We start from the raw sequence: 24,812 nt of genomic DNA on the forward strand, positions 1-24,812 counted from the left end.
AACTTAATAATTACACTCGAAACAAGCCGCGGTCAAGGTGGTCCACATGGCATTTCCATTGCAGAGATGGCAAGGCACTTTAGAAAGCACTGGAAAAAGTATACGTTTGGAAGCATTGTATTTACTCTTGGAGGCTCTTACCTCACAAGAAAATTCAGGTGAGTTCCTTTATGTCTTATTCCTTCCACCTGTGTGACTACAATCATCTACCCTATGTCTATGATTACATGGCAGGGATAGAAATGTCATTCGCGAGTATTGTGAGGAAGCCAAAGTGAGCTTTTCATAAAGTTATCACTCATTTACCTACGTTGCTCACAATAGCAATATGGTGAGAAGGGGATCTCTGTTCTCGATAGGCCCAAGAAAGTGACGGTGTTCCTCAATCCAATGGCTAACAAAATGTGAGGATGTGTACTGAGTATACCAATAATTATTAAAAGTATCATTTTGCAATCAGGGATGCAAAGATCCAGTTTAAGAAGTATGCTGGACCTCTGTTTCATCTTTCAGGATATGATGTGACGGTTGTGGAGGTATGTGTTTGTATATGCTCACTTCCGTCTCCATGAGCCATTTAATATAGAGCGAGTATGAGGGACAGATACGAACGCTTATGGGCTACATCGACCCTGAATGTGATGCCATTGTGGTTGCCGGGGGTGATGGTACCATTATGGAAGTTGTGAATGGGCTGATGAGACGTTGGGATGTGGTAAGCCAATCTCAGTTCACTGTAAGAATACTGTTTGCATCTGCTGACTATCCATCTGCAAGTTGTTGTTGATACTCTAGCTTAGCTAGAACAGTGTGAATACCGTATTACTACATGTTTCGTAAGCATCAAACATTTACACCTATGACATAGTAAAGTTCTAACTGGTACTTGTATGTCATCACGATCCGTGCTGCTGATTTTATTGGCTTATTCGCAAAACATTGTAGTAATACGGTACAATATTATTCCCATGTACATTCACTATTGCACAGGAGAAGACAAGAACTATTCCAATCGGTATACTCCCACTAGGAAGAGAAAATCGATTTTACAGCAGATTTTTCTCTTCAAGATTGTCTCTATCGCAAACTAGGTAACAGAATTTTGGTGCTGTCAAAATAATGTTTTAACTTACTTTTCAGGCGCATTAGTGAAGCTGCTATGGACATCATACGTGGAGCCACAGTGCCAATACACATGTTACAGCTGGAGGTATACATTGTGATTCTTGTAGCTTAATTATAGCTTTGTATTATTATTATTACAGCCAGAGAGTGGCAAGACCTTGTTCGCCCTCTCTTCCATTCACTGGGGTGTCTTTAGAGACTCGTTACAGATCAAGGACAGGTGAGGTTATATTAGGTTAATTATTGTTGTGTACATATTGACTTTATTCTCAGATTCAAGTTGTTTGGGAAGTTTCGGTTATTGATGTCCCATGTACGGACAGTATTGAGAGTAAGAGAAAGTGCATGTAGTTTGTTTAAAACCAGCTCATAAAACTCCATTCTCAGGGTTGGCCTGGTGATTATTCCTTACGTCTATGGTTCCCTGCCTCTTCAAGGTCTTCCTCTGTCGGTACCATGCCTCCTGATAGTCAAGTGGCAAACTCGCCAAATAGTACCACATCAGAGGCATTGAATCAAACTGCTGTGGGACGCAGGAAAATTGAACCCACGCGTCTTGTTGCCAGGAGAACCGAGGGCTGGCAGGAGAGACAGCTGGACGTGGTAGGGTTGCACCTTTGTCTAGAGGAGTCAGCCAGCCTAGAAGAGAGACTAAAGACAGTAGTCTGGCCAGCCGATCTCAAAAAGTGGGACTTCATCAAGCAGGGGTGAGTGTTGTGTCCACCGAATATAGATAGGTAATGATCATCAGGCTGTTTTACTCTACAGGACCCCCTCTACATGGTTATTACTATTATTGTAGATTGGAACATTTGTTGGCCTCTATTAATTATTTGTCTTGTTTCTGCAGGTGGTCTGCTTCCCTCGGGAAAAATGTCCCTCCTGTCCCAGGGACGCTTAGTGTCGACTCATCACAGCTAGTCCTTCACCCACAGTCTGGAGGTGTGTCTTGGCTCAACATTGACGGGGAGCCGTACGAGGCGATGCCACTTTCTGTAACTGTCCTGCCCAGTGTCATTAGAGTCTTCACCAAACAATCTTAGTTAATTATTTCAATTCAGGTCAGAATGACTGTACACCATGAGTACACAATGTACTTGTTTTCCCTACTATGCAAAGCTCAATTATTTTCCTCATTAATTTTTGTGTGTAATGTTTACCGGCTCTGGTGCTGCCCTTTACTTCTTCCAACAATAATAATAATTTTGTTGATAATTATAATTAAACATCACTGAACGCAACAAAAAGACTGATTGATGAGAAATAGCTATACAAACAAAGCCACAGTAACTGGTAAATGCGCTATACATCCACTGTAATGCTGGCAGACTGATAACTACTCTGACCTGCATGACTAGTGTGATACAGTGGGACTCTGCTGTGAGGTGACAACAACTTTGTCTCTGAGCGAGCTCTATTACGAAAGTCCAGAGAGTAGCTATTTTGAGACGCTTGAACTTTTTTGATACTGCTCTGGGATTGGTACCTGCCATTGTTGTAGGATTGTTTGTTTCCATAGTGATGGTGAGCGTCTAATGACAGAGGGGCAGGGCTGATGTCATCACAATCAATATCGTAACTGAGTGGTTGTGACAACAGTTTCTCAAGAGGGTAGGAGAACTGAGATTCGAGATCACTGTGGATCACGCAAGATCTAGATTCATGTGAGTTTTCCATAGAGACACTGTCCACACTGCTTGCACTGCCAGTGGCTGCATACCCACTTGCAGTGCTGTTATCATCCAGTGAGGCTTGAGAGCCGCTCGACGAGTTCCCTTGTGCTGGATAGTCTGGTTCCATGTTAGTGTTGCTCTGCTTACAACGTCGCTTCTGTGGGTGTGTGGTGGTGGGGAGGGTATCATTGGACTATAAAAAAAATGTGGCGAATACTTTACTACTACATGTAGCTATTTGTACGAGGACACATATCTGTTTAATCTGTTTACCAGTTTTGTGTACACATAAATCCGGACCTTTAGCATACAACACAATAAAAGGTCACTTACACTTGAAGTGACGGTCTTGTCCCTGATACCATCAGACACATCAGACCTAGAGTTCTTTTTATGTGGCGAGGCAGGAAACCCATGATTGCTCTGTAAATAAATACAAAATAATAAGTATACATATATCGGTGCTAACACGTCACGAGCTTACGTTTCTCTTAGACATCTGCACAGCTTCGCTGTGCATGCCTACAGAAGTATCGGTGCTATCGTTACTGTTCAGATACTCCATAGATTTTTCACTCAATCTACTCAGTCTGTCACGGTTCTCAACATGTGATGATCGTAGGGTACTCGAGCTTGATTCAGTTCCAGTTCCATAATCTCCATTCCCCATTCCACTATCGGGACTAACACCATGATCAGACTCCACAAAATGAGTTCTACCATCGTTCCTCACATACGCATGAGACCGTGGACTGTGTACTCCATTAAAGACACGTACCCCCTCTGGAGAGGAAGTGAATGAACTCGACTGTCCCATGCTAGAAAAATCCAGACTGGCAGTGGTGTGATGATGTGGAGGAGGGTGAGGGACTGAAAACAACTGGCCATCTGCGAGGGTGGTTTTAGGAGAGAAGACAAGAGGGTGAGGGGGCGAGGGACTGCTATGAAGATTGTCAAGTGAGATTTGTCGCTGGCTGAGTGGTGCCCCTGCATCCTCCAGACTCCGAATACGACTGACCCTCATATGTGGAGGGAGTTTAGCTGGAAGATGAATAAGGAAACACAATATTATAACTTCCGTCATAGCTACGGTCAAATGCGAAACATACAGACGTAATTATCGAATGATACAGATCAGCCCTCAGAGAATAAAGATGAAAGTAGTCAGTGGTGCCAAAGCTACCAACTACCAATATCACATAATAGGACACCTATGTTTACCTGTGTTGCTGAACATGCGCTGGCTGGAGTGACAGATCCTCAGCGGTGATTCGGGGGGAGGGGCACGAGTCAAACTGTTCCGTCTGGCTACTTCACCCCGAGTGGGGAGCGTGTGGTGCGGTCGCTCCAGAGTCCTGGGCCTATCCAGACTGACGATCGAGGGTGTCATGGGGGAATAGGAACGGTCATGGCCGAGGGAAACAGAGGAAGAATGATTAGGGAAAAGCTGCCGTCTACTCGCCATGGAGCTTCTATATGAGAGCTGGGAGCTCGAGCGACGCCCATGAACGGAGTAAGAGTCCTCTTGATCGAAATCAGCTGCTGACTGGGCAAGTTGTCTTGCTGATTCGGCAAGTGCTGCTGCTATCTCTTTTCTCGTTTCATGGTCATTTTCCACACCCAAATGGACAGTGACATCGACCTAAAGATTAAAAAGAAGTGATTTGCCACTGTATGTTTATTAAATTACTCTTGTACATCCCTACACATTGCTACGTACAGTATATATTGTACACATGCTCAAGTAGTGCTCTCACATCGACAAGAGTTCTCTGTGAGCCAGAGTGAGTGGAACGAACTGACTCCATGGATTGCATGGAGGACGAGGGGGCAGAGTAGAAGGAGTGTCCGTCAGACGGCAGCACCTGAGGGTGTGTGTTAAATATTGACGGTAGGATGAATAAAGTACCAGCAACACAGTGTAGCCAACAATACTGGGACATTATAAAGCTACAGGGCATTGTGCACATGAAACTGAACTGAACTGAAACTGAACTGAACTAATTCTGTGGTCAAAGTACATGGATAAACAAGCAACCGTGGACTCCCATAGTCCAGACACCTACATGCCCACAGGGCAGAACCTACACATTAATGATCAGTGAGCCAAAATGCCTTTAGTACAAGAAAAGTGATGTGCCAAATATTAGAAACAATAAGCATGGGTGGGTTTGCAGAGTATGCTGAAAAAGGAGATACAACAATAACGCTGTTCTAATGCTCTTCACAAAAATTAATGTGTTTTCATTCATTTGTGTGAAAAACATGAAATATTAAAGATTACAATTAAGCTGTTGAGCCATACAACACATGTACTATATAAACATCACTGGTAAGTTTTAAAGTGATATTTGCTGTTCACTAAAGGGGCCATAGCCAATGGCTGTTTGACCAGTAACTGTACTCTCTCCCATAACTAGTATATGGCACACTAACCTTGATATGTGGATTAGAGGTGGCTCTCTTATGCCTGTCGTGTCTCCCGCTGTGGCGATAGTGGGACCCCTTCTCACCACTAGACGTGCTCTGTAGGGTAGGGGTAAGCAAGTTGGCAAGTGTAGCAATTTCGAGAGCCATTTTTTAACCCCATGTCCCTGATGTTAAAAAAATTTACAGGTATACACTGTATGTACTAAATGTATATCGATATACATGTACATTACTTTGATATGACACTATATATGGTACATGTATACTTGGGGCTGCGTAGTATTTAATCAGTATCAAGTTGTTAGGTGCGTAGGCTCAAAAGACAATAGTACCAAAATAAGTGTTATACAGTAACTCCTCTAAATGCTCCTAATAAACCCAAATAGACTGGAAGTCAACATCGTAACGAAGGCTAACTAAGACACATAAGGTACATCATATCAAAGAAGTGACATCCACACTAATTGATAAAAGTAGATCAATTAATTAGTCTAGACCACAAAGTCACACACTAACACTGTGTGTGATCAGTACGTAGTACGCGAGATCAGCTGCCATGCCACCCACCTCAGTACGCAGTAGCCTGGGGTGGCCTCCTTGACTGGAGCCGTGGGACATGAGCGAGGTGGTAGAGTGGAACGCTCGTATCGTCTCATCGCTACTGGAGCTCACATGACCCGAAGAGTGGTTGCGTCGTCTTTTGCCACCCTGACTACGATAGGAGCGTTGAGAAGAGGCAGCTGACGGTTGGGGGGAGGGGATGGGGGTGGGTCCCACTGAAAGACTGATGGGACTTTCCCCTGCTGCAGAACTACTCCTTGTTGTGTGCTGAGGGAGTGAGTGTTCGTCCACACTTCGCTGAGGGTGGAGAGAGCGACTGTTCTCAGCACCCCGACTGTGTGTGTGTGTGTGTGTGTGTGTGTGTCCAAGACTAAATCTCCGTCATTGACCTAGCCATGTAAATGTTTGTGTACGATCAAATTAGGTACACCTGTTACCAGAATCATATTACATATACTGTAACCCCACGCCTCCCACTTCCCCAAGAGTGCAGAGCTATCAATACACTAGCTGGGGTAATGACATTCATAGCACACACAGGATGAGAATCCTGCAATGATGTGTAAACTAAGGAGCCAGTATATCTAATGACAGAAGTTGAAAGGGCCCACCGATCAATGAACCAGCATAAGAGAGGCTTTGTGGTCTAACACATTAAAGGAAGAAACCTATCAATAGCTCAACAAGCAATTATATTCTATCTCTCACAATTACACACCAAATCTATGTACTGAATAAAAGTTTCCACTAGCGCTGAGCTAGTAACTATAATGAACCTCAATCCAGTGACAATCAGCCTTTGTGCACAACATACAATGTAGCACTATGTAATGAAAAGGGCGTACATACTTGTGTACGAGTTGGTACAGGGATGACCAGTTTCGCATATCAGATATGTAATGAAAAGGGCGTATATACTTGTGTACAAGTTGATACATGACCAGTTTCGCATATCAGATACGCTATACAGATCAGCCTTTCTTCAAGCATAGCGGTGATAACAGGCAAAGCTCTCAAGTATTACAATATACGTATTAATATCTTTATATGCCCTTGATATGAAGCCACACAGTTCATGCACTCTTCAGTGGCCAATTCCTACTTGACTATTGACTCCTCATGTGCTCCTGCTATTGATCACCACAACAAAAACAAGGAAGCTACGTGTACTACGTGCAGTACTTGATTCCTGATTGGCTCACTTACTCAAAACATGGAAGTACACGTAGTTTTTTTTTATTTCCAGGAACTTCGGCTAATTAAAACTTGCATGGCTACAAAGCAGGAAATCTTGTTTTGTTCACATTAGAGTCGAGTCAAACATGGATGACTCACCTGTTAAGCTCCAGGGAGAGAGAGTGATGACTTCTCTTCTTCACTGTCACCACACACGCACACACAAAGACAGTCACAATGACCACAAACAGCAACACCACAACAAAGATGAACCAATAGTTGGAAAAGAACTCGGCAGCACTATATGCAAAAGTGTGAGGGGGGAGGGGCAGTTATTACAATGTTGTACAATACTGAGGGGGGGGCAGACATCATAATAGTGTCTGTGAGTGTGGGCTCGAGGGTACCGTATAGCGGGTATATTTCGAGGGTATAAACTTTCACGGACTGACCGTTAGAAAGGTTTTCGCGGAATAGCAGCCTTTGGCAGCATGCATGCATGCGATATTAAATTCGTGGGTATAAATGTTCGCAGTACATGCTTAATCAGCAAAAACTGTGAACATTTTACCTTCGAAATATACCCGCTATACGATATGACATGCATGTAGTGAACAAGACGTGATAGTGACTACATAGAGCTAGAGCAGATCGACGAAGATAGTACAGACCTCAGAGGAGGCACGACAGCATCTGTCATCACGTGCAAATATGGAATTTCAATCTAACATGCAGTAAATATGCTGAAAGTGCAATGTCAGCATTTTTGCTGCACACATTGATTCAGCAATACTTCCATAGTTCAGCACGTTGATGTTGTCGTACCTCCTCTGGTGCAGTGTACAAGCGGGGAAAAACAGAAACCCTTGATAAAATACAATTCCTCTAGCCTGGCGTAACATCAACTTTTGCAGACAATCATCGTTCAATACAATTAGAACACACACAATATTCAGCATGCTTTGATCAACCCTGAAAAACAGAGCAATTGACCTATAATTACTGTAGTCCAAAACAGTAGCAGCTACGTACGGTGCATGCAAAGGGTGATTGTATAGTGAACAGCAGCTGACTGGTTCGCCGGCTTATTAGGCGACAACTTAACTCTGGGAATCAGAGAGATTTCGCATTCCATTCAAATTGATTCTGATTGATGGTGTTATGGAACAAGCTGGCTATTAGGGTTTGGCATCACACAGGGTGGGAGAATGTAGTTGCACGGAACAATCACATACACAGCATGCTACGGCATAACAGTTAGTCCAAAACGAATGAAATTCCCTTCACATTATAGTGATTTCAATACTCACTCTGTGCTGCTCCCCGTTGATTCAGTAGGTGTGGCCTCCTGTCGTCTGAACACCACCGCCTCTCCTGATAAAGAAACAGTCTAGTCAAACACTTTCAGTACACAGTCAGCGTACATGTTTAGTGAACAGTTAGTGTGTTACACAATGCGTGGCTACGATATTAGGCTCTAATTATGAGTTTTTGTCAAGACACAGCAAGGTCCATGGATACTATTGCTGTAACAACGTGAACAATTCTTCCACTGCCAAAACTAAAGAGGTGCACTGAAAATCAGATTAGTGTGAGATAATAACTGGTCAGCCTACGCCCAAAGTGGGAGCAACCATAATGTACTACATGTAATATAAGAGTGCCTATGTGTGAATTACAGAGTTAACTGACAGAGGTTGGACAAAGGGTGGAAACACATGTGACAGTTCAGTACAGCTGTACAAGTTATGGTCATATCTGTTAAATGTTGGTAAACCCAATGAAACAATAGCGTGGGATCGGGTAAAGAACACACCTGTGCTTACTCATGCATAGGAACAATTCCCTAAGACGAAATTAATGTCCACCACAAATACTTTAAACAAGTTTGCTATTAAAACCTGGGATCCTAGAACATAATTTATGATCTTCCCTAACAGCTTTACATTCGACATTCGAAGCCATTGATGTAATCACACTAGACACAATACCTTGCTGAGATACTTGACGGAGCCGGAGGTGCTGAAACACATTCTGACGAATAAAAGCTCCTAGTGACAGCTTGAAGCAAACACAGAACACAAAAAGGAGTTTCCAGAGAAGGGTATTGTGGCAGTTAAAACAGCCCCCCATGATTAATGGGCCAACACACGTCCCTTGAAAGTTATCTCCCCTCTAGAGAAGGTCTGCATCAGTCTATACTATACTGGCTTCACTGCAGCTGAAGTACAGAGTCAAGAATCTTCTGAAGGCTGATCAATTCATAGACATAAACATAGAAGCTAACACTTTTATCCAAGTTCAGTCAGACAGAGGTAGCCGTTTTTGTTGGGACTCTCTCACAAAACAAAACACTTGAGTGGATCCAGTACAATAGAAATCAGTGACCTCTCACTAGCACTGTACATGTAGGAGTATTCGCTGATACCGTACCATGACTTGTACCACAGATTAATTGGGTAAACAACAGGCTAGCCTTTGTCTTGATTGGACCGATTACAATCTGCGGTTCTAAAAACCGCGAAATTTGCTTTGACAACCAAAAGGTCAACATGAACGTAAACAAAGCCAAGATGAAGAATAGTGCACAAAGCAGCAAGCGCATTACAACAGGTATGTTTTGTGTGGGTAGTACAAGTGTTAAATCATTGCGCCTATAGTCTTTGATTGATCTAGGCAGGTGAGTAGATCTCTAGCTAGCTCTAGATCTAGGCATAATTTATAAACTTTCTATTTAAAGTTCATCATCTCTTAATATTCAAGGTACTCCAAAGAAGAAACAACTAGAGGCCTCTGTGCACACTTCCCTTCCTCCTCTTGTGACTGGTCCACTCAGAGGACATGTGAAAGTTAGTCTAGAGCGGGGGATACAGTGGGAATATAGCATAGGACCACCTGCACCCAAGCTCTGTGTACGACTCAAGTGGTGGGGGGAAAACTCATGTGGCACCATATTTAGGTACCCGATACTGGTTTGTTACATTCACAGTGCACTGTATAGTACCCATCTGATTCTGTAGGTCACATCACCTTGTAAAATGTACGTGATCGTATCTACATAATTATGCTCTTATTTTCATTCAGAGTTCCAGTCCACAGGTGCTCTTCTAATAACAAGGCTTTGGGAGATTGTACTACCCTTGCAGTTTATCAAATTCGCTCTGGGTGGCCACAGTTCAAGTCCTACATTCAAGGTGCGCTTATAATCGCATTTCTCTCTTCAAATACAATCCATGACATTGCTTCTATACACACAGATATGGGATCACTCTATGTTCACGTTGGGCTTGGTCACATGACAGACGAGTCAATGGTGATTGGTAAAGCTTCTGTTCCTAGCCTATCCAAGCTGTCTCCCACCAACGCACTAACCCTGCAGTCTCCTATTGTCAACTCCAAAGGTCTCTGTCTTGGCAAGCTAACTGTTAACATATCTATTCAGCCAGTGGAAGTTGCGACTGCATTGAAGAAATCTTCCAAGGTTGAAGATAGTCTTCCAGAAGTTATTGTTTCCCCGAGTGTGGAACAATTTCAAGGTGGGAGCTCCCCAGAGAATACAAACATTGCTACTCGGAGTACCGAGGAACAAGTGCCGCTGACATACACAGAGGATAATCTTTCAAAAAGCCCGGTACAGCATTCTCCCAGTGAAGACGAGGCAGACAGATCTGATGTAAGCATAGGCCCTCAACAGATGGAGGTCATCTCAGAGTTGATTGACCGTGGGAATGCACTGAGAAATGAAATGGTTCAGTCACTAGCTGATGGGGTGTCAAAGAGACAACACTGCCCCTCCCCAGTTATGGATAACGGGTGAGTTTAAAAGTAATGTAGCCCTCTGCAATTAGTGCAATCCATGAAATCCACGAACTATTATCTCTTCCATTAGTTTTGGTTAAAAATCGGCTACGTATTTCGGAGGTACATGTAAGATTTGGTAACTAAGAGGGAAAATGTAACGTCAAGATTAGCTAAATGTTGGGCAAGGTTTGGTTTAGATGTAGCTAAGCAGTGTCTAAATTAGTATACACTCTTATTTTCCTCAGAGAAGAAGCGATTCTGCACCCCTTACTGTTGACTGGACTCTCTTCAGGCCCTGCAGCTGATCTCCTCCCCTACAGTGACAACCTCCATGAGCTAGTGTGCCTGGGAATGAGCAGTGACGAAGACGAAGATGACATTGTAGCTGGACTGGATGACATCTCTGTCGTGGAACCAGACTACCCTCTCCACAACCAGCACCTGCTTGCCAGGCTACTGTATGAAAATGATGGTAATGAAGATCTCCCAAATTCGGCTAAACCTTTTCATACACCTGTGGAAAATGAACATCAGATTGGTAATGGCTTGTCTAATCAAAATGTTGAGTGTCTTGCTGCAGAACAGAACCCCCCATCGCAAATCTCACCTGACTCCGAAGCACCTACCCAAAAGTTCACTGCCTCAAAGCTCACTAGCAAGCTGGCTACCAAAGATCCACTATCAGCTGGTTCTAGTTTGACAGCTTTCTCGTCTTACCTTGGTTCTGGAGAGAGGTCTCTGGAGGGGTCCATTGTTCGTAGTCTGGGACTGGAGAAACTGACTAATCTGGGCCGTGTCAGCAGAGCTAGGGTGGCTGTGGAGAGTCTGGAGGTAGAGCCAGGACTAGTGCACAAGGTGCTCAAAGAGAGAAGCAGCAAAGGAACTAGGAAACGGAGTCTCATTCCACTGTCGCAAAGCTCTTCTTCATGGTATGTACGTACACGTGATGTATGGTATTCGTGCGCATGTACACTGTGCCTGTATGCCATGCTTATACACAGTACTTCTTAAATTCCCTTCAGTTCGACGTATTTTGTTGAGTACCAATTCCCGGCAGCCTTTAATGGTGGTACCCACTCTTCAAAACGCCTCCCAGCTACCCATGAAGTAATGCGAGTTGCGTCAAAGAAAACAGTGGATAATGGTAAGCAGTGTGTGCATATAATTATATTAGAGTGCGTGTATATATTAATTTAATTCGCCTCTTCAGCTGTGTCCTTCAATCATCAGTCAATGTTTCCGGTATCGTTCAATAGCTCTATCATCCAGAGATGGTGGAACAGTACGCTCATATTTAGAGTCTACTGTAAAAGGCTCTCAGAGAGAATGGTCAGTCCCCTACAAAGTTATCAAAGTGGCCATTACATGTAGCTTGCCATTAACACAATGCCAATACTATAACAATTGCCTCTACACTATTGCAGCCTTTTCTGGTGGGTAAGGCGGTGGTGCCTCTGCGGTCTTGCCTCTCGTCCCCCACCCTCGATCTCCACACACGACTGGAGGTCAGAAGCTCCACCCTTACAGACGCTGTGAAAAGCCACGTGACTGATGAAGACTCTCTTCTTGGTTATCTACAGGTACATAGTCTGTAGGTAGGTACATGTGCATGTACTGTATGCCTACAATTATCAACTGTTGAAAACTTTGTTGCACGTAGTCATAATTATTTGCCTCACTGTACAATCTTCAGGTATTAATTCAGCTGGTCACCAGTGACAAGAAAGCAGCCAAGCCCCCACCACTGACCACTATAATTCCCAACCCTTCAGTGCCTTCTGAGGAAAATGAGACTCCTTCCAACAATGGTCCACCTGTCAAATTCCAAGAGCCCAAACCACTTGCTCAGAGTATGTGTGCTCATTTATTTCTCATGTCTGTATATGCATAGTGATACAGTTCTTTACCAAAACTCTTACAGAACGTACATGTAAGAGCATTCTTGTGTATTGTATGTGCATTTTAACACCCTTGTTTGAAGAAAACCCATACCTTGCTTATATACAGTTTATAATGTACAATGTTAAAAGTGTGAAGTATGTCTGTTTTTGTTACCCCAGTGATCAACCCGCCCCCCTCCCCCCTCCAACTGCTACTGATGATCCCTGAAGCCACAAACATTTCACTGCCCCACAAGGAGCAAAGGGAGAGCCCAGCTCCAGGCAGATTGGTACCTCCTCAGATTGGAGTGCCCAACCCGTACATTGTCTGCAGGTTGTTCTGTGCCAAGCCTCACCCCAGGACAGTGGTACAGTGGGCCACACCCAACCCACAGTTCGGATTCAAGCAGGTGTGTTTAAATTAAGCACAAGCTAATGAGGTCATTAGTAGCTTGAGTGCTTTATATGATTTGGCAAATTGGTGCAATTTGTGAGATCTAAGTTAGCAGTTGTAGCTCACACACCTTTAATGTATTCTGCAAACCGCTGGCCAATCCTAGTAGTTTGAACCTACCTGCACTAATGATAGTTGTGTACCTGAGAACATACAGTATAGTAAACATCAATTTTCACACGACAAATTGCCCCCTGTAAGCTATGTACATTCACAAGCCTCCTTCCTTGTCAGGTACACCCCCTCTATCTGACCCCTGCACTGATGGAGCAGGTTTGCAGCAACTTCACAGTGATTGAAGTGTGGCACAGGACTCCCGGGCCCACGACAGATGATGAGGTACATGTACCATAACGAGAGTAGTAGGTACAGTGTATGATTGTAATGCTCTGGCCAATACTGTTATACTATTATTCAGGGTGGTGATACATTCATTTTATGCAGCTTGTGGGTCTTGTAAAGGTGTCACTCCACCAATTCTACCTGGCATTCTCTGACGTGAATGCACAGCATCTGTATAAACAAGCAAAGGTACCGGTAAACTACATAACAGTGAAGCTGTACGTCTGTTGTATTCTATCCCCCTTTGTGCTCTGGCTGCAGCTTCCAGTAGTGGCTATGGACTCTTATTGTCCCATTGTGAACCCTTTCTGTGGCAATGTCATTGGACACCTTGCTGTGTTGTGTGCACTTGGAACCAGTGATCAGGTATTCATGAGCATTCTCAATAGATGACCCTTTTCCTGGTTCTCCGTAATTTTTTACTTCACTATAGATACAGCTCTTGCAGCAGCAGTTTGCTTGTGGCTCATATTCTCTACACAAACATCATGTCCAATCGAGCCATCAGCAGAACAACAAGCCCTTCACTGACATGTTAGCGTTACCAGGCAACCCTATAAACACACTAGGTATGGTTTACATGTACATTTGTGTTGTAGCTAGCTCTGATATTATTTGGCTACAAACTTATCCTTCTCTACTCTATTGTTGCAGCTCATGTGTTTGAAGTGACGATAGAGGGTGTCTGTGACCTCACAGCTTTCAACAACACAGTGTGGGGGGAGACGGACTGCTTTGTCCAGTACCACTTCCCCTCTCAGCTACCCCCTCAAGATGACCCTGACTCTGTGACGCCTCTCTTACAGCCATATCGCACTGGAACCACACTCTGTGTTCCCAATCCCTCCTTCACACACTCCACACAGCACACCCTTACACTGGCAGTGACGGCACCAATCCAGCAGGAGCTTGTGCACGTATGTGGGCAGGGACGAGGGGCAAGTGGGCATGGCCTGAGTGGCGGAGTCCCCTTTGAACTCTGGAGGAGGTTCTATTATCCAAACATAAGGGATCAACTCATTGCAAAGGTTATTCTTGATACATTTACCTGTTGTGTAACGCTGGCATGGGTGTTTGTCCTTACAGACTGTATTGCCGATTGTTAAACTATGTGCCATGGTGTCCATGGGAAAGGGACCTAATATCCAGACGTTCTCTTTGCCTTTGAAACTGGTAGCTGAAATAGATACTCAACCGGTGAGTTTTGTTGTTGGTATAGTAGTGCTGCTCGTCAGTATTCTATTTTGCAGAAAGCTGAGGGAGGCGTGCTAGATGTGACCATACGCTACAAAATTGTGTCCAGTGACAAGCAATCTGGAAAATCCCCTGAGATCAATGTTCAACAGGAAGGAGTCACCCCTTCTGAAGTTGAAGAGAAGGATAATAAATCAGTAAGCACAACTTTTTAACTTAATCCTGAAACTCTGTCCTCCCAGAATCAGGAGTCTGGTGATGATGGTGAGAATTCCAGCCTCTCTTCAACTGAACCACCAGCTTCACCTGATTGTCAACAACAGGAAAACCCTCCCCTTACGATGGAAGAGGCTGCACCACCAGTCCCTGAAGATGTCTTTGAAGCCAGGATTGTTATACACAGTGCTCTTCACCTACAGATGGAGCGTGCTGTCCTTCCAAGTGTATACGTGACACTCCATCCTCACCCCAATGTAGCTAAAATATCCACCTCGGCTATGTCCAGTGAGCAGGACATGATTTGGGACCACCTCTGTGTTACCTATGTCCCCAACATGTACCTGCAGCCTCAGGTATTATGGTGCATCATTTTAATGGCTGTTTAATTGATTGATTCTGTTTAGTGCCCTGGGCTGGAATTCCAGGTGTGGAACAAGTTTCTAGACTCTTCACCAACTCATCAGAAGAGTGGCCCACGAAATGACTATCACATTGGCTGTGTGTACATGGACCTGAGCCCCCTGGCATTTGGACTTAGGCAAATCAGTGGGTGGTACAATATTGTCGACTTTGGAGGACAGGTGAAAGGACAGCTGAAGGTATGCATAGTAATATTGGCTCGGTCTGGCAGTATGGATAATGTATCGGTCATTATAGGTCACCGTCAGCCCCACTAGCAGAATCAGCTATCCATCTCGACTGCTCTCTTACCGTTTAGAAGTATGTAACGATGCACATTATTGTTATAGTGTTTGTATACTTGCACATCCTTGGTAAAAAAGCTGCTACAAAGTATTCATTTAATTTACGTATTCAGAGTCCTCCTGAGTCCTACATTGGTAAGACCAGTCTGTTGGAAAGACAGCCGTTTCAGGGTCCACCTCACTCCCTCTACAATGAACAAAAGGCGGGCGTTCCACAGAGTGAACCTTCTGAATCAAGGACCACTTCAATGCTTCATGAGCAGTTGAGGTACAGTTCTGATACGTGTTTGTAACATAATTATATTGATGTGTGTGTTATGCAGGGATAACATAAAAGAGCTTGACATTATCCACAAGTCGCTCCAATCTAAACTGGGAGAGATTGAGAAGTCACCACCATTCTCACAAGTGCACATATTATCATCAATCCCACGGCAGCAAATCCATTTATGCCCTCGACAAGCTGGAATTACCGATACCGAACATACCTCTACTGAATACATGGCTCTACCCGAAACAACAATTAGCAAACAAAAAACTGCGGAACACGAGACATTTGTCAGCACAACAACTCAGACTGAAAGAATATATAACTCTTCATTTCACTCTGCTACACTACCATCAGTTGCCGCACCATCTACCAGTCCTGTCATTGCGCAGTCACCAGCTCCTACTCACAATGAACCAACTGACGATACTATCACAACCAGTCCACCACACTCTTACGCACCAAGTGACCTCTCGCCTCAGCAAGAAGAGTCCAGCGATATTCCATACTGTCAATACTATAAAGCAGATCGTTTAACCCCCTATTCGGATTGTCCACAAGAGGACTTGGCTGCTACAGAGGAGAAGTCTTGCTCGCTAACTGATGTAAGCTTGACGAGTGAGAACACTGAGCTATCACGACATTCTGTCCTTAATTCAAGTACTGAAGATGATTCTGAGCAAAGCAAACATTCTGAACTACTTAATTCTTGCCCACCACGACCTTTGTCTAGTGAAATGAGTCATATTGTTGTCGTTCAACCTTCTGATTTGGATTCTTCAGTCCAGGATGATAACCAAACACATGATCACCACCACCCTCCTTACACAACTGAAATACTGGACCAATTGCAAACTGACACTATTCCCACTATTTCGCACAAACTTACTCCAGTCAACGTCCCTACGTATACTGATATAACAACCCAACCTTTAACGGAGATCCAACAACCCACTGCTGTAAAACCTCCCCAATCAAAACCTGAGCCGAGACATTCACGATTTGGACAGCTTCCCAATTTCTTTATGCCTCCGGGGGAACTGGAGGAATCCATGAGGAGGTTGCGAACATCAGCGCTCAGTAGGCCCGCCCCCAGAACAAGACCTCAAAAGGAAAACCAGACCACAAGATCTTCAGGAGGAGCGCAGACTGTGAGCACTCTACAGGAAGTCCAACAGTATCTTGACTCGAGGAAAGTTCAAAGGTTATCTAATGGAACAAAACAGCTGGATATTACTTCTAATGAGACACAGCGAATAGCCAGAATATTTTCATCTAGGTAAATCCTAATTTATTTGTACAAAATTAAAGCCATGACTGTGTGTACATGTACATAAAAAATAATATATTTAACAATCAGTAATATTTATGTTACAGTGAATCAAAGATTCGTGAACAAAATAAATTTGAGACCTGTGTCTATGCAGTTAACTAGGCCTACTTGGCTACTGCTTCAATATATTCCTTGGCTTTGGCTAAAACTGGTCCGGCACCTTTCTCTTGTAGCTTATCTGCCAAATCATACCCAATCTTGGTCACAATACCACTCAACTCAGAGAAGCCAAGCTCTCGATAACTAATAGGAAGGACAAAGGTAACGACGTCTTTGACTAGGTCTTTGCCATCTAGAGACAACACCGCTCCATCAATACACAAGGTGTGGTTGTCTGGATCAATGCTCGAGCAAGTCCCCACGGGCACACTGCACCCCCCACCCAACGAATGCAGCAGAGCTCTTTCTGCAGTACAGCAAGCAACCGTGCACGGGTCATTCAATGGAGAAAGAAGCTTGTTAATGACATCATCATCTGAGCGAGTCTCCACAGCAAGAGCTCCTTGTCCCACGGCGTACATACACACCGTCGTGTCAAGCTCATGTGAGAGTCTATTTTGCCACCCCATTCTTACGAGACCAGCAGTCGCCAAAACAATGGCGTCATATGTTATGTCTCCATCACCTTCATCCAGTTTTCTTAGTCGAGTGTTCAGATTTCCACGAATATCTTGAAATATCAGATCAGGGTAGTTTCTTTTGAGAAATGCGATACGCCTGAGTGAGCTAGTTCCGATAATACTACCTTTTGGCAGTGTGTCAATCCTGAGGCCCTTGTGTTTAGGGTGTAAAACAACTGCATCTGTGGGGTTATCTCGTTTGTATATCACAGAGATCTGCATGTTGGGAGGGAGAGTTGTGGGAAGGTCCTTGAGCGAGTGGGTGATCATGTCGATTTGGTTGGCTGCAAGAGCAATTTCAAGCTCTTTAGTGAACAGGTTTGTTTGTCCGATTTTCGGAAGTGCTTTGTCGAGGATCTTGTCTCCTATCGTTTTCATGGTAATCACCTCAAAGTTAATTGTGGGATAGAGAGCTGAGAGAGCAGAAATTATGGTTCGTGTCTGGATCATGGCTAGCTCACTAGAGCGGGAACCAACTCGGATCACAGAAGGTACTCCAGATTCAGCTATAGAATAAATTAATTAAAAATTTGCAAATAATTGCACCAGTGATAGATCTACTTACTTTTGTTGTCCATGTTTCAGTTCCAGTACAGAGAGATGGTTGGATCAGAGATAGATCTACTCTGGTATAGGTAAAGGTTGGATGTGAAGATGAATATTGTCAGACACACTGTACTCAGACACCAGTATAGAGTAGCAGCAGTGAGTAGATCTAGATCTCAGAGGGAACTCAGAGGTGCATGTCACAGTACAGTACTGTAGATCTATCTCTCAAATGTCTCAGAGAACTCAGACGTGACATGCAGGTCATGTCACAGTGATAATCTACAGGCCACACTACAACCACATCCGGGCCGCCACGTCCACATGGCCAAACAGGAAACAGATTTACGGCTGTGGGTGTGGTAAGTGCCTTGTTGGCCTTTTTATATTTCCAGAATAAACTTCAACCAATAGTTAGCTCCTACTATACTAGCGCCTTGAATCTAGATTACCAATGTTAAACATTCGTTGAAGAAGTACTGTGAAGTATTCGAGGCATTATGAGTACACCTGTGAAGAGGGTGAGTGCCACTACGTACGTACATGTACTAGTAGATCTGCAATCTAACCATAGATAATAGAGTATAGAAATGTCTCTATTATCTATTAAACTTGCAAATCATTGTTTTCCAAGTTATTATTGGCTGGCTAACTATGACTATATATATATATATACCCGTACCCTAGAACTGTTACTTATCAGTGTCATCTTTCTGCTGTTCAGTATGTATAAAACTTGTAAGGTACATGTAAACAAAAACGACGGATGTGGATGATCTTCAATCAGTTGCTGTTCATGAGATTGAAGTTTTGTACGTTTGAATCGTTTCCATCAAACCTCTTAGCTGCGCCTGCTATTGAGTTGGCACCATTCCTGTATGCATGACGATGTAGCAGTACAAGGGTGTGTATTGTGCACCAATTTCCTTTCTGCATTAACCAAGGTCTTTCACACCCATTGTGTATTTGTGGCCCTGTTGTCAGTTTTCTATGAAACCTCTAGGTGTCTGGATGATAAAAGCACCCTAGTTTTGAATAGCCAAAATGAGTAATCACGCTATCACGCTGTCACATCGTTCCTAGATTCAAAGCCGATAAGTGCTTTCCTTATTGTGTCACGTAAGAACACACTGTACATGTAGGTACATGGGGTGGTGTCAAATGAGTACATGTGTATGGTATGGAAGAGATCACATGTATGTATTAGGTGCTCATGCTAGTGAACAGGTCATGCACACACAGGGTTCATTTAAACACCCCCCTGGCTTCTGCTTGGGATAACATTTCAGTTTGTTGAGCCATTTGAACCGTTTAACTCTTTGTTTAGAGCCTGAGGGGCATGTACATTTGATTGATGTTTTTTATTTCCCACCCTGCTTTTTGGGGAAAACTGTCTGTATAATAGCTTCCTCTTCCTGTGTGTGCCAAGGAAAGTGCAATTAACCTTTAATAGAGCTATTGTCGCTGATACTTTTGTTGGGAACCAAGGTTAGGAAATATGTTAACCCGAGGTGCGTAGGTGGCCGTACATGTAGTCTGCCAGTGTGTTGTTTGTTTGTAATTTCTGAGTCTGCTCACCTGACTGTCTATAGCCACAACACAACAAATTATTAACTTCTATGGTATAGATTTTGTTTTTTGTCTAAGAAGCTTGGAGTGCACGTTGGCTATAGAGGCGGCTTTAATTCGATACACATCCGCACTGCAGCCGCGATTGTTTTCATGCAAAGATTACAGGATTGTTCGCTGAATCTATTGTGACCCTAGTCCCAGTGCATGTCTTAGCGTTCACATATAATATGAACTTCAGTCTGTTAAGTGCTGCTTTAGGTTTCCATGCTCATAAGTACTATGCTGCTTTTCGCATTTGTAAAAAACAATTGCGGAGGGCTTAGCACTTTAGTGCTCTAATTATGTAATGAGAGTACAATTTCCTTTTCGTATAATGACATAGGTTTAGTTATCAGAGTCATGTGTTGTGAACTCATCAACTCTGGCATGAGGTCAGGGTTTACCAGCAATTAAAAATACTAACAGTCCATGTCTATAGGCTTGCTCCCATTAGTGATGATGTATTCTCGCAATTAAGATATTGTTTTGTAAACAGTGGATCTATTGTTGCCAAGGCTGATGGCTTAATTGTGTGTCTAACTGGTTTCCGCAAATAATTTATGTATCATACGAGTACTCTCGGCATTTGAATGTCACATTTATGTAACTATCCCACATGCACACCCACAGTCCGTAACGCAGAACAACTCGACCTCAGTTCGCAGTCGCCTCAATGAGCAGCTGTCCCGTCTCCAGGTGAAGCACAATGCAGAGGTGGAACTGATGGAGGACATCAAGACCTTCACCAAGCAGAGGTCACTACTGGACAAACAGTACGCTGAGGTATGTAGTTGGTATCAGCAATACGAAGTTCACGTTATTGTGTAGTAGACAAAATATGAAGCAAATTAATTGTGAATTAACGTACTTTTTGTACCTACCATTGTGCTCTCAAAAACCACACTTGTCATGTGATCACTCTGTACATGTACCTGTGTTAATTGCCTCACAGAGCTTGCAAAGGTTGGTCAGCCAGTTCTCAACCAAAAGGGAGATCAAGACACCCCCCGTAGTCGCAGGCATGGACAGAATGGATAACAGGTATCCCACACCTGCAGAGTGCCCTCAGGCGAATTGTTTCTACACATTTAGCTAAAGTGTAGTATCAATATCCTTTCTCTTTGGTCCATGGATTGACTGACATTTGACTTTGTGTGCAGGGGTGTGATGGAGGTGTGGAAGATGATGTTGGACAAGACGGGGGAGCTGGCTAAGTATCGGCTCACCAACTCTGACTTATTGCTCAACAAGGTCTCAGAGGTCATGAAACAGCAGCGCAGAGTGAAAGAAAACTCTTTTAAGAGAGTGAGTGCTTTGCTGATACTAGATGTACTTTAAGAGCAACTTAAGGTGTATAATGAATATATACAGCTACCACTGCAGAAAAATGTGTGCAGCTTTTTAAGAACTTGTGTGTCAATGACAGTTGTGTATGTTTGTCCAGCTGATAGAGATAGCGCAGAAAATGAACAGTGAACTGCTGGACAGTGTCAAAGAAGCCACCACGGTGAGTTGTTACGTCAACCACTCAGATCATAACAATGCCTTTGTGTGTGGCTAGTTATGTCTAGTTTAATTATGTCATACTTTAGTGTGTATAATTGGACGAGTTATTTATTTGAGCTGAAGCACGATAACGTAACCCTGCTGAGCAAATGTGCTTTGATCTTCATGTTTCACCTACATTGCATATATGCGACACACAATCTTAGTCTTAGAAGCAATGACTTTTTCCAACCCTGCATGTAAGCTTTGTCATCCGTGCAGGCTAGGAAATCTTATGTTGAGGTTGAGAAAGTGGCGGAAGATGCCAGGGCAAAGTTTTCTGAAGCCGAGGCCAAACTCCGCAAAAAAGGGCTTAAATTCTACGAGTCTGTGTCTGGGGTAGAGAAGGCACACAAGAAAGCGTCCGACAGACTCAAGTCGTGTCAGAAGAGGACCTCTGTTAATAGAAATGACTACCTGTTGTGTGTGGAGACCACCAATGCCCACACAAAGAGACACTCCTCCATTGACCTACCTGAAATCATGACGGTGAGGAATGGGCTGTTGGGATCTTTCGTTCTACGAATGTGTGGGGGGGGTTGTCTGAGGACATCTCCCTTACACATCCCATTGTGCATCTTCTTCATTTCTGTTACTATTTTATCTCCTTTCACCGTGTATGCCTAATTTATTCGTGTTACCTACAGGCAATGGATGGTGATTTTTACGACAAAGCCAGAGAAGTGTACATGTTTTATGCTCAAATAGAAGCTGACACAGCAAGTATGATTAAGGCTGAGTTTGAAGATTTAAGAGATCAATCGTATCTGGTGAGTAGTCATCTAGGTATAGAGCTGCACTGTACATGTGGGTTCCCTCTAAAGTGCCAGTTAGCATAATTTTATTATGCTTCGTTACTTCGTCCGCAGGTGAATCGTGAGTACAACTTGCAGTGCTACCTTGATGGCTCCCCAGTACTGAGGGAGGCTATAGACTATGTATTTGAGCCGTACGGACAGGACAAGGTGACTGTCCTCAGCAGAGACCACGGGGCGGAGATCTTCCTCGATAAGGATGCTAGAAAGTGGGCCACTATGCTTGTCAAGCAACAGAATGGGATAGCACAGATAGACAAGCAGGTCAGAGGATTGAAGTCAGTCACAGCTGCTTATATCAAGGTGGGTAACTCTGCATGCTGTTCATAGCCTATTCTGTCATTATATTCATGATGTTGTAACGGACTGCCATAGGGATCTTTCCCGCTTTCTTGTTTCCACGTCATTAATTATTACAAAGTAAAAGCTAAGAAAATATAGAGCAAGCTATAAATTTGACTTCTTTATTGGATCTGCTGTGATCCTTGTCCCAATTAACTGTGGGTGAACTCTTGGTGAGATTCATATCTAAATGTTCACCACCCCTCTCTAGTTATTGTCTTGTTCTTTTTTTATTAACACTCTTCAAGTCACACTTTAATAAGCCGATTTTGAGTTTACTCTTTCTCACTCACACCTGCACCGAGCGTTTGTATTTCATTGCTGGCATTCTGTGCAAAGAATGTACGCTATGATATATTCAATAATGTCCCTAGAAATGTAATCACATGTTGAATGCCCCTCCGCAGACACCTGAGTTTGGTACATCTGAATCGTTCACCGAAGCCCAACAGAATATTGAGAATCTCAATGAGGAGATACGGCAGCATGAAGTGCACATCACCAAAGCGGAGGCCAGACTGGCAGTGCTACGGGGGGTGGGAGTGGATGTGGCCAAGTGGCTGCAGAAGGCAGGGGACAGTCAGGACAAGCACTCTGACCTTAGTTCTGTATCCAGCCTCGGTCTCGGTAAGCTTGTTTCACATGCATCCATTGCTTCAATATATATACATGTTTTACGTTCTTGACAATTAATTTTATCATGTATTCCTGATTTTATATATACTTTCAAATGTTCCTCATCAGCCCCCAGCCGCCTGTCCCAACTTTCTGTACAAGACTATGGCTCCCAGGAATTTGATGTGGAGACTTCCTCTGGTCACGGGCAGGACCTGGACGCTGTCAGTATTGGATCCAGGACCTCTGAGCAAGCACCCAAGCTTGCTGTAGCTCTCTATGACTACACGGTGAGGAGTTTATGACCTTGTCTGTTACACTCAATGCTCTAGATATATACAGTATACATGTTACAATGTAGCTTCCTTGAGGTGGATTTTTACTGGGAAAGAGTGTACTTATTATGCTTGCAGCTCAATGAATTCTAAATTTTCCCACAGGCTCAGCGGTTTGATGAGTTGAGTATCGTGCAAGACGAGGAAATAGAGATTGTAGAGTGGGACGATGGTGATGGATGGTGCAAAGGTCGTAACAAGGCGGGCAGTGAGGGATTCTTGCCCCATAGCTACCTCCAGGCTCGTACTAGCGGAACTAGTCGATCTTCCTCACCACACATTTTCAATGGCGAGAGAGGTCCAGAAAAAACTTTGGCTAGTGGATTGCTATCTGCTAGTCCTCTGGTGAAAGAACCAGGTAAGTGAATTTGTTATAGGGTGCTTGTTGTGTGTGGACTAGCTGGTGATGATTGGTGATATTTTCGCCTGTCTCCCCCTCAGCTGCTTCTGAGAGACAGCCTCGTGTGACAGCCATCTATGAGTATACTGCCCAGTTTGACGAAGAGCTGTCCTTCCCTGAGGGGGCTCTGATAGACCTGCTTCGTACTGACGATAATGGGATCGATGATGGATGGTGGGAGGGGCAGTATCAAGGGAGAGTGGGTGTGTTTCCCTCAGTCGTCGTGGAACTACTCAGCGATGGATGCGTAAGTACAGTGTTCATTACTATTTTCCTATAATTGTGCTGCATAAAATGTTAATCGTCACTGTGTTGTAATGTGTTGAGATCATTAGATTATTATTTTAGTGCACCTACATTTTATGTAGCTAGATTTGCTGCAAAAAACCTGTTACTACAGTGGCGCTTGTTTCCCCTACACAGGCTACTCCTCCGAATGGTATTCATGATGCCACCCTAATAGCAGAGAGTCCATCAGGTGGAAGTGCCCCCCCTCCCCCAGACTCGCCACCCCCCTTACCCCCAGACTACCCCCCTCCTGACATCACAATGGATGAGCTGAGCACGGGTTCGGTTGGACCACCCCCCATCCCTGTCGATGATGCTTACTCTAGCATGGCTATTGATGGTACCCCCTCACTGACTATTCAGAATCCAACCCCTGAACCCGAAGATAGGTATTGGAGAGAAGACTCTTTTGAAGATTTTGAAGTTGTATGAATATTTACTTGTGTAAAAGTTGCTCATCAATATTTTTGTGTTCTTGTAGACTGAGTGTTTATTTTCTGCTGAGCATGGCGCATGCAGTACGAGTAGAATTTAC

General features: G+C 43.8%; 5 protein-coding genes across 5 annotated transcripts; 3 read left to right on the forward strand and 2 right to left on the reverse strand.

The window, feature by feature from the left end:
* The first annotated feature begins 31 nt into the window (after positions 1-31).
* Positions 32-2,313, forward strand: LOC135350062 (acylglycerol kinase, mitochondrial-like). The gene is made up of 11 exons (XM_064548765.1): positions 32-158; positions 235-274; positions 325-404; positions 461-536; positions 587-715; positions 991-1,091; positions 1,141-1,210; positions 1,266-1,345; positions 1,399-1,456; positions 1,513-1,832; positions 1,976-2,313. Exons 1-11 carry the CDS (start codon positions 67-69, stop codon positions 2,166-2,168), a joined length of 1,239 nt encoding a protein of 412 aa, XP_064404835.1. The 5' UTR covers positions 32-66; the 3' UTR covers positions 2,169-2,313.
* LOC135350040 (uncharacterized) lies at positions 2,303-9,466 on the reverse strand. Its single transcript, XM_064548732.1, has 10 exons — positions 8,957-9,466; positions 8,276-8,339; positions 7,125-7,265; positions 5,796-6,123; positions 5,235-5,324; positions 4,556-4,663; positions 4,020-4,440; positions 3,283-3,839; positions 3,132-3,221; positions 2,303-2,955 (listed from the first exon to the last, which is right to left on the reverse strand). The coding sequence occupies exons 1-10, from the start codon at positions 9,096-9,098 to the stop codon at positions 2,428-2,430; spliced, it is 2,469 nt and encodes an 822-aa protein (XP_064404802.1). The 5' UTR covers positions 9,099-9,466; the 3' UTR covers positions 2,303-2,427.
* LOC135350030 (C2 domain-containing protein 3-like) lies at positions 9,436-17,186 on the forward strand. Its single transcript, XM_064548717.1, has 22 exons — positions 9,436-9,578; positions 9,729-9,924; positions 10,050-10,159; positions 10,223-10,778; positions 11,012-11,695; positions 11,789-11,910; positions 11,977-12,095; positions 12,191-12,346; positions 12,460-12,616; positions 12,827-13,056; positions 13,335-13,439; positions 13,545-13,631; positions 13,704-13,808; positions 13,876-14,011; positions 14,097-14,470; positions 14,529-14,639; positions 14,693-14,833; positions 14,879-15,208; positions 15,260-15,454; positions 15,513-15,575; positions 15,673-15,827; positions 15,883-17,186. The coding sequence occupies exons 1-22, from the start codon at positions 9,518-9,520 to the stop codon at positions 17,108-17,110; spliced, it is 5,421 nt and encodes a 1,806-aa protein (XP_064404787.1). The 5' UTR covers positions 9,436-9,517; the 3' UTR covers positions 17,111-17,186.
* LOC135350071 (porphobilinogen deaminase-like) lies at positions 17,152-18,628 on the reverse strand. Its single transcript, XM_064548780.1, has 2 exons — positions 18,346-18,628; positions 17,152-18,286 (listed from the first exon to the last, which is right to left on the reverse strand). The coding sequence occupies exons 1-2, from the start codon at positions 18,356-18,358 to the stop codon at positions 17,265-17,267; spliced, it is 1,035 nt and encodes a 344-aa protein (XP_064404850.1). The 5' UTR covers positions 18,359-18,628; the 3' UTR covers positions 17,152-17,264.
* Positions 18,629-18,685: 57 nt separating this feature from the next.
* On the forward strand, positions 18,686-24,775 carry LOC135350043 (F-BAR and double SH3 domains protein 2-like). Its single transcript, XM_064548740.1, has 13 exons — positions 18,686-18,847; positions 20,568-20,720; positions 20,890-20,978; positions 21,098-21,242; positions 21,382-21,444; positions 21,705-21,971; positions 22,130-22,252; positions 22,352-22,600; positions 23,047-23,266; positions 23,384-23,544; positions 23,695-23,947; positions 24,031-24,236; positions 24,413-24,775. Exons 1-13 carry the CDS (start codon positions 18,827-18,829, stop codon positions 24,707-24,709), a joined length of 2,247 nt encoding a protein of 748 aa, XP_064404810.1. The 5' UTR covers positions 18,686-18,826; the 3' UTR covers positions 24,710-24,775.
* The last annotated feature ends 37 nt before the right edge of the window (positions 24,776-24,812 follow it).

Source organism: Halichondria panicea, chromosome 16 (assembly GCF_963675165.1).
Source record: "Halichondria panicea chromosome 16, odHalPani1.1, whole genome shotgun sequence".
NCBI classification, from domain to species: Eukaryota; Metazoa; Porifera; class Demospongiae; order Suberitida; family Halichondriidae; genus Halichondria; species Halichondria panicea.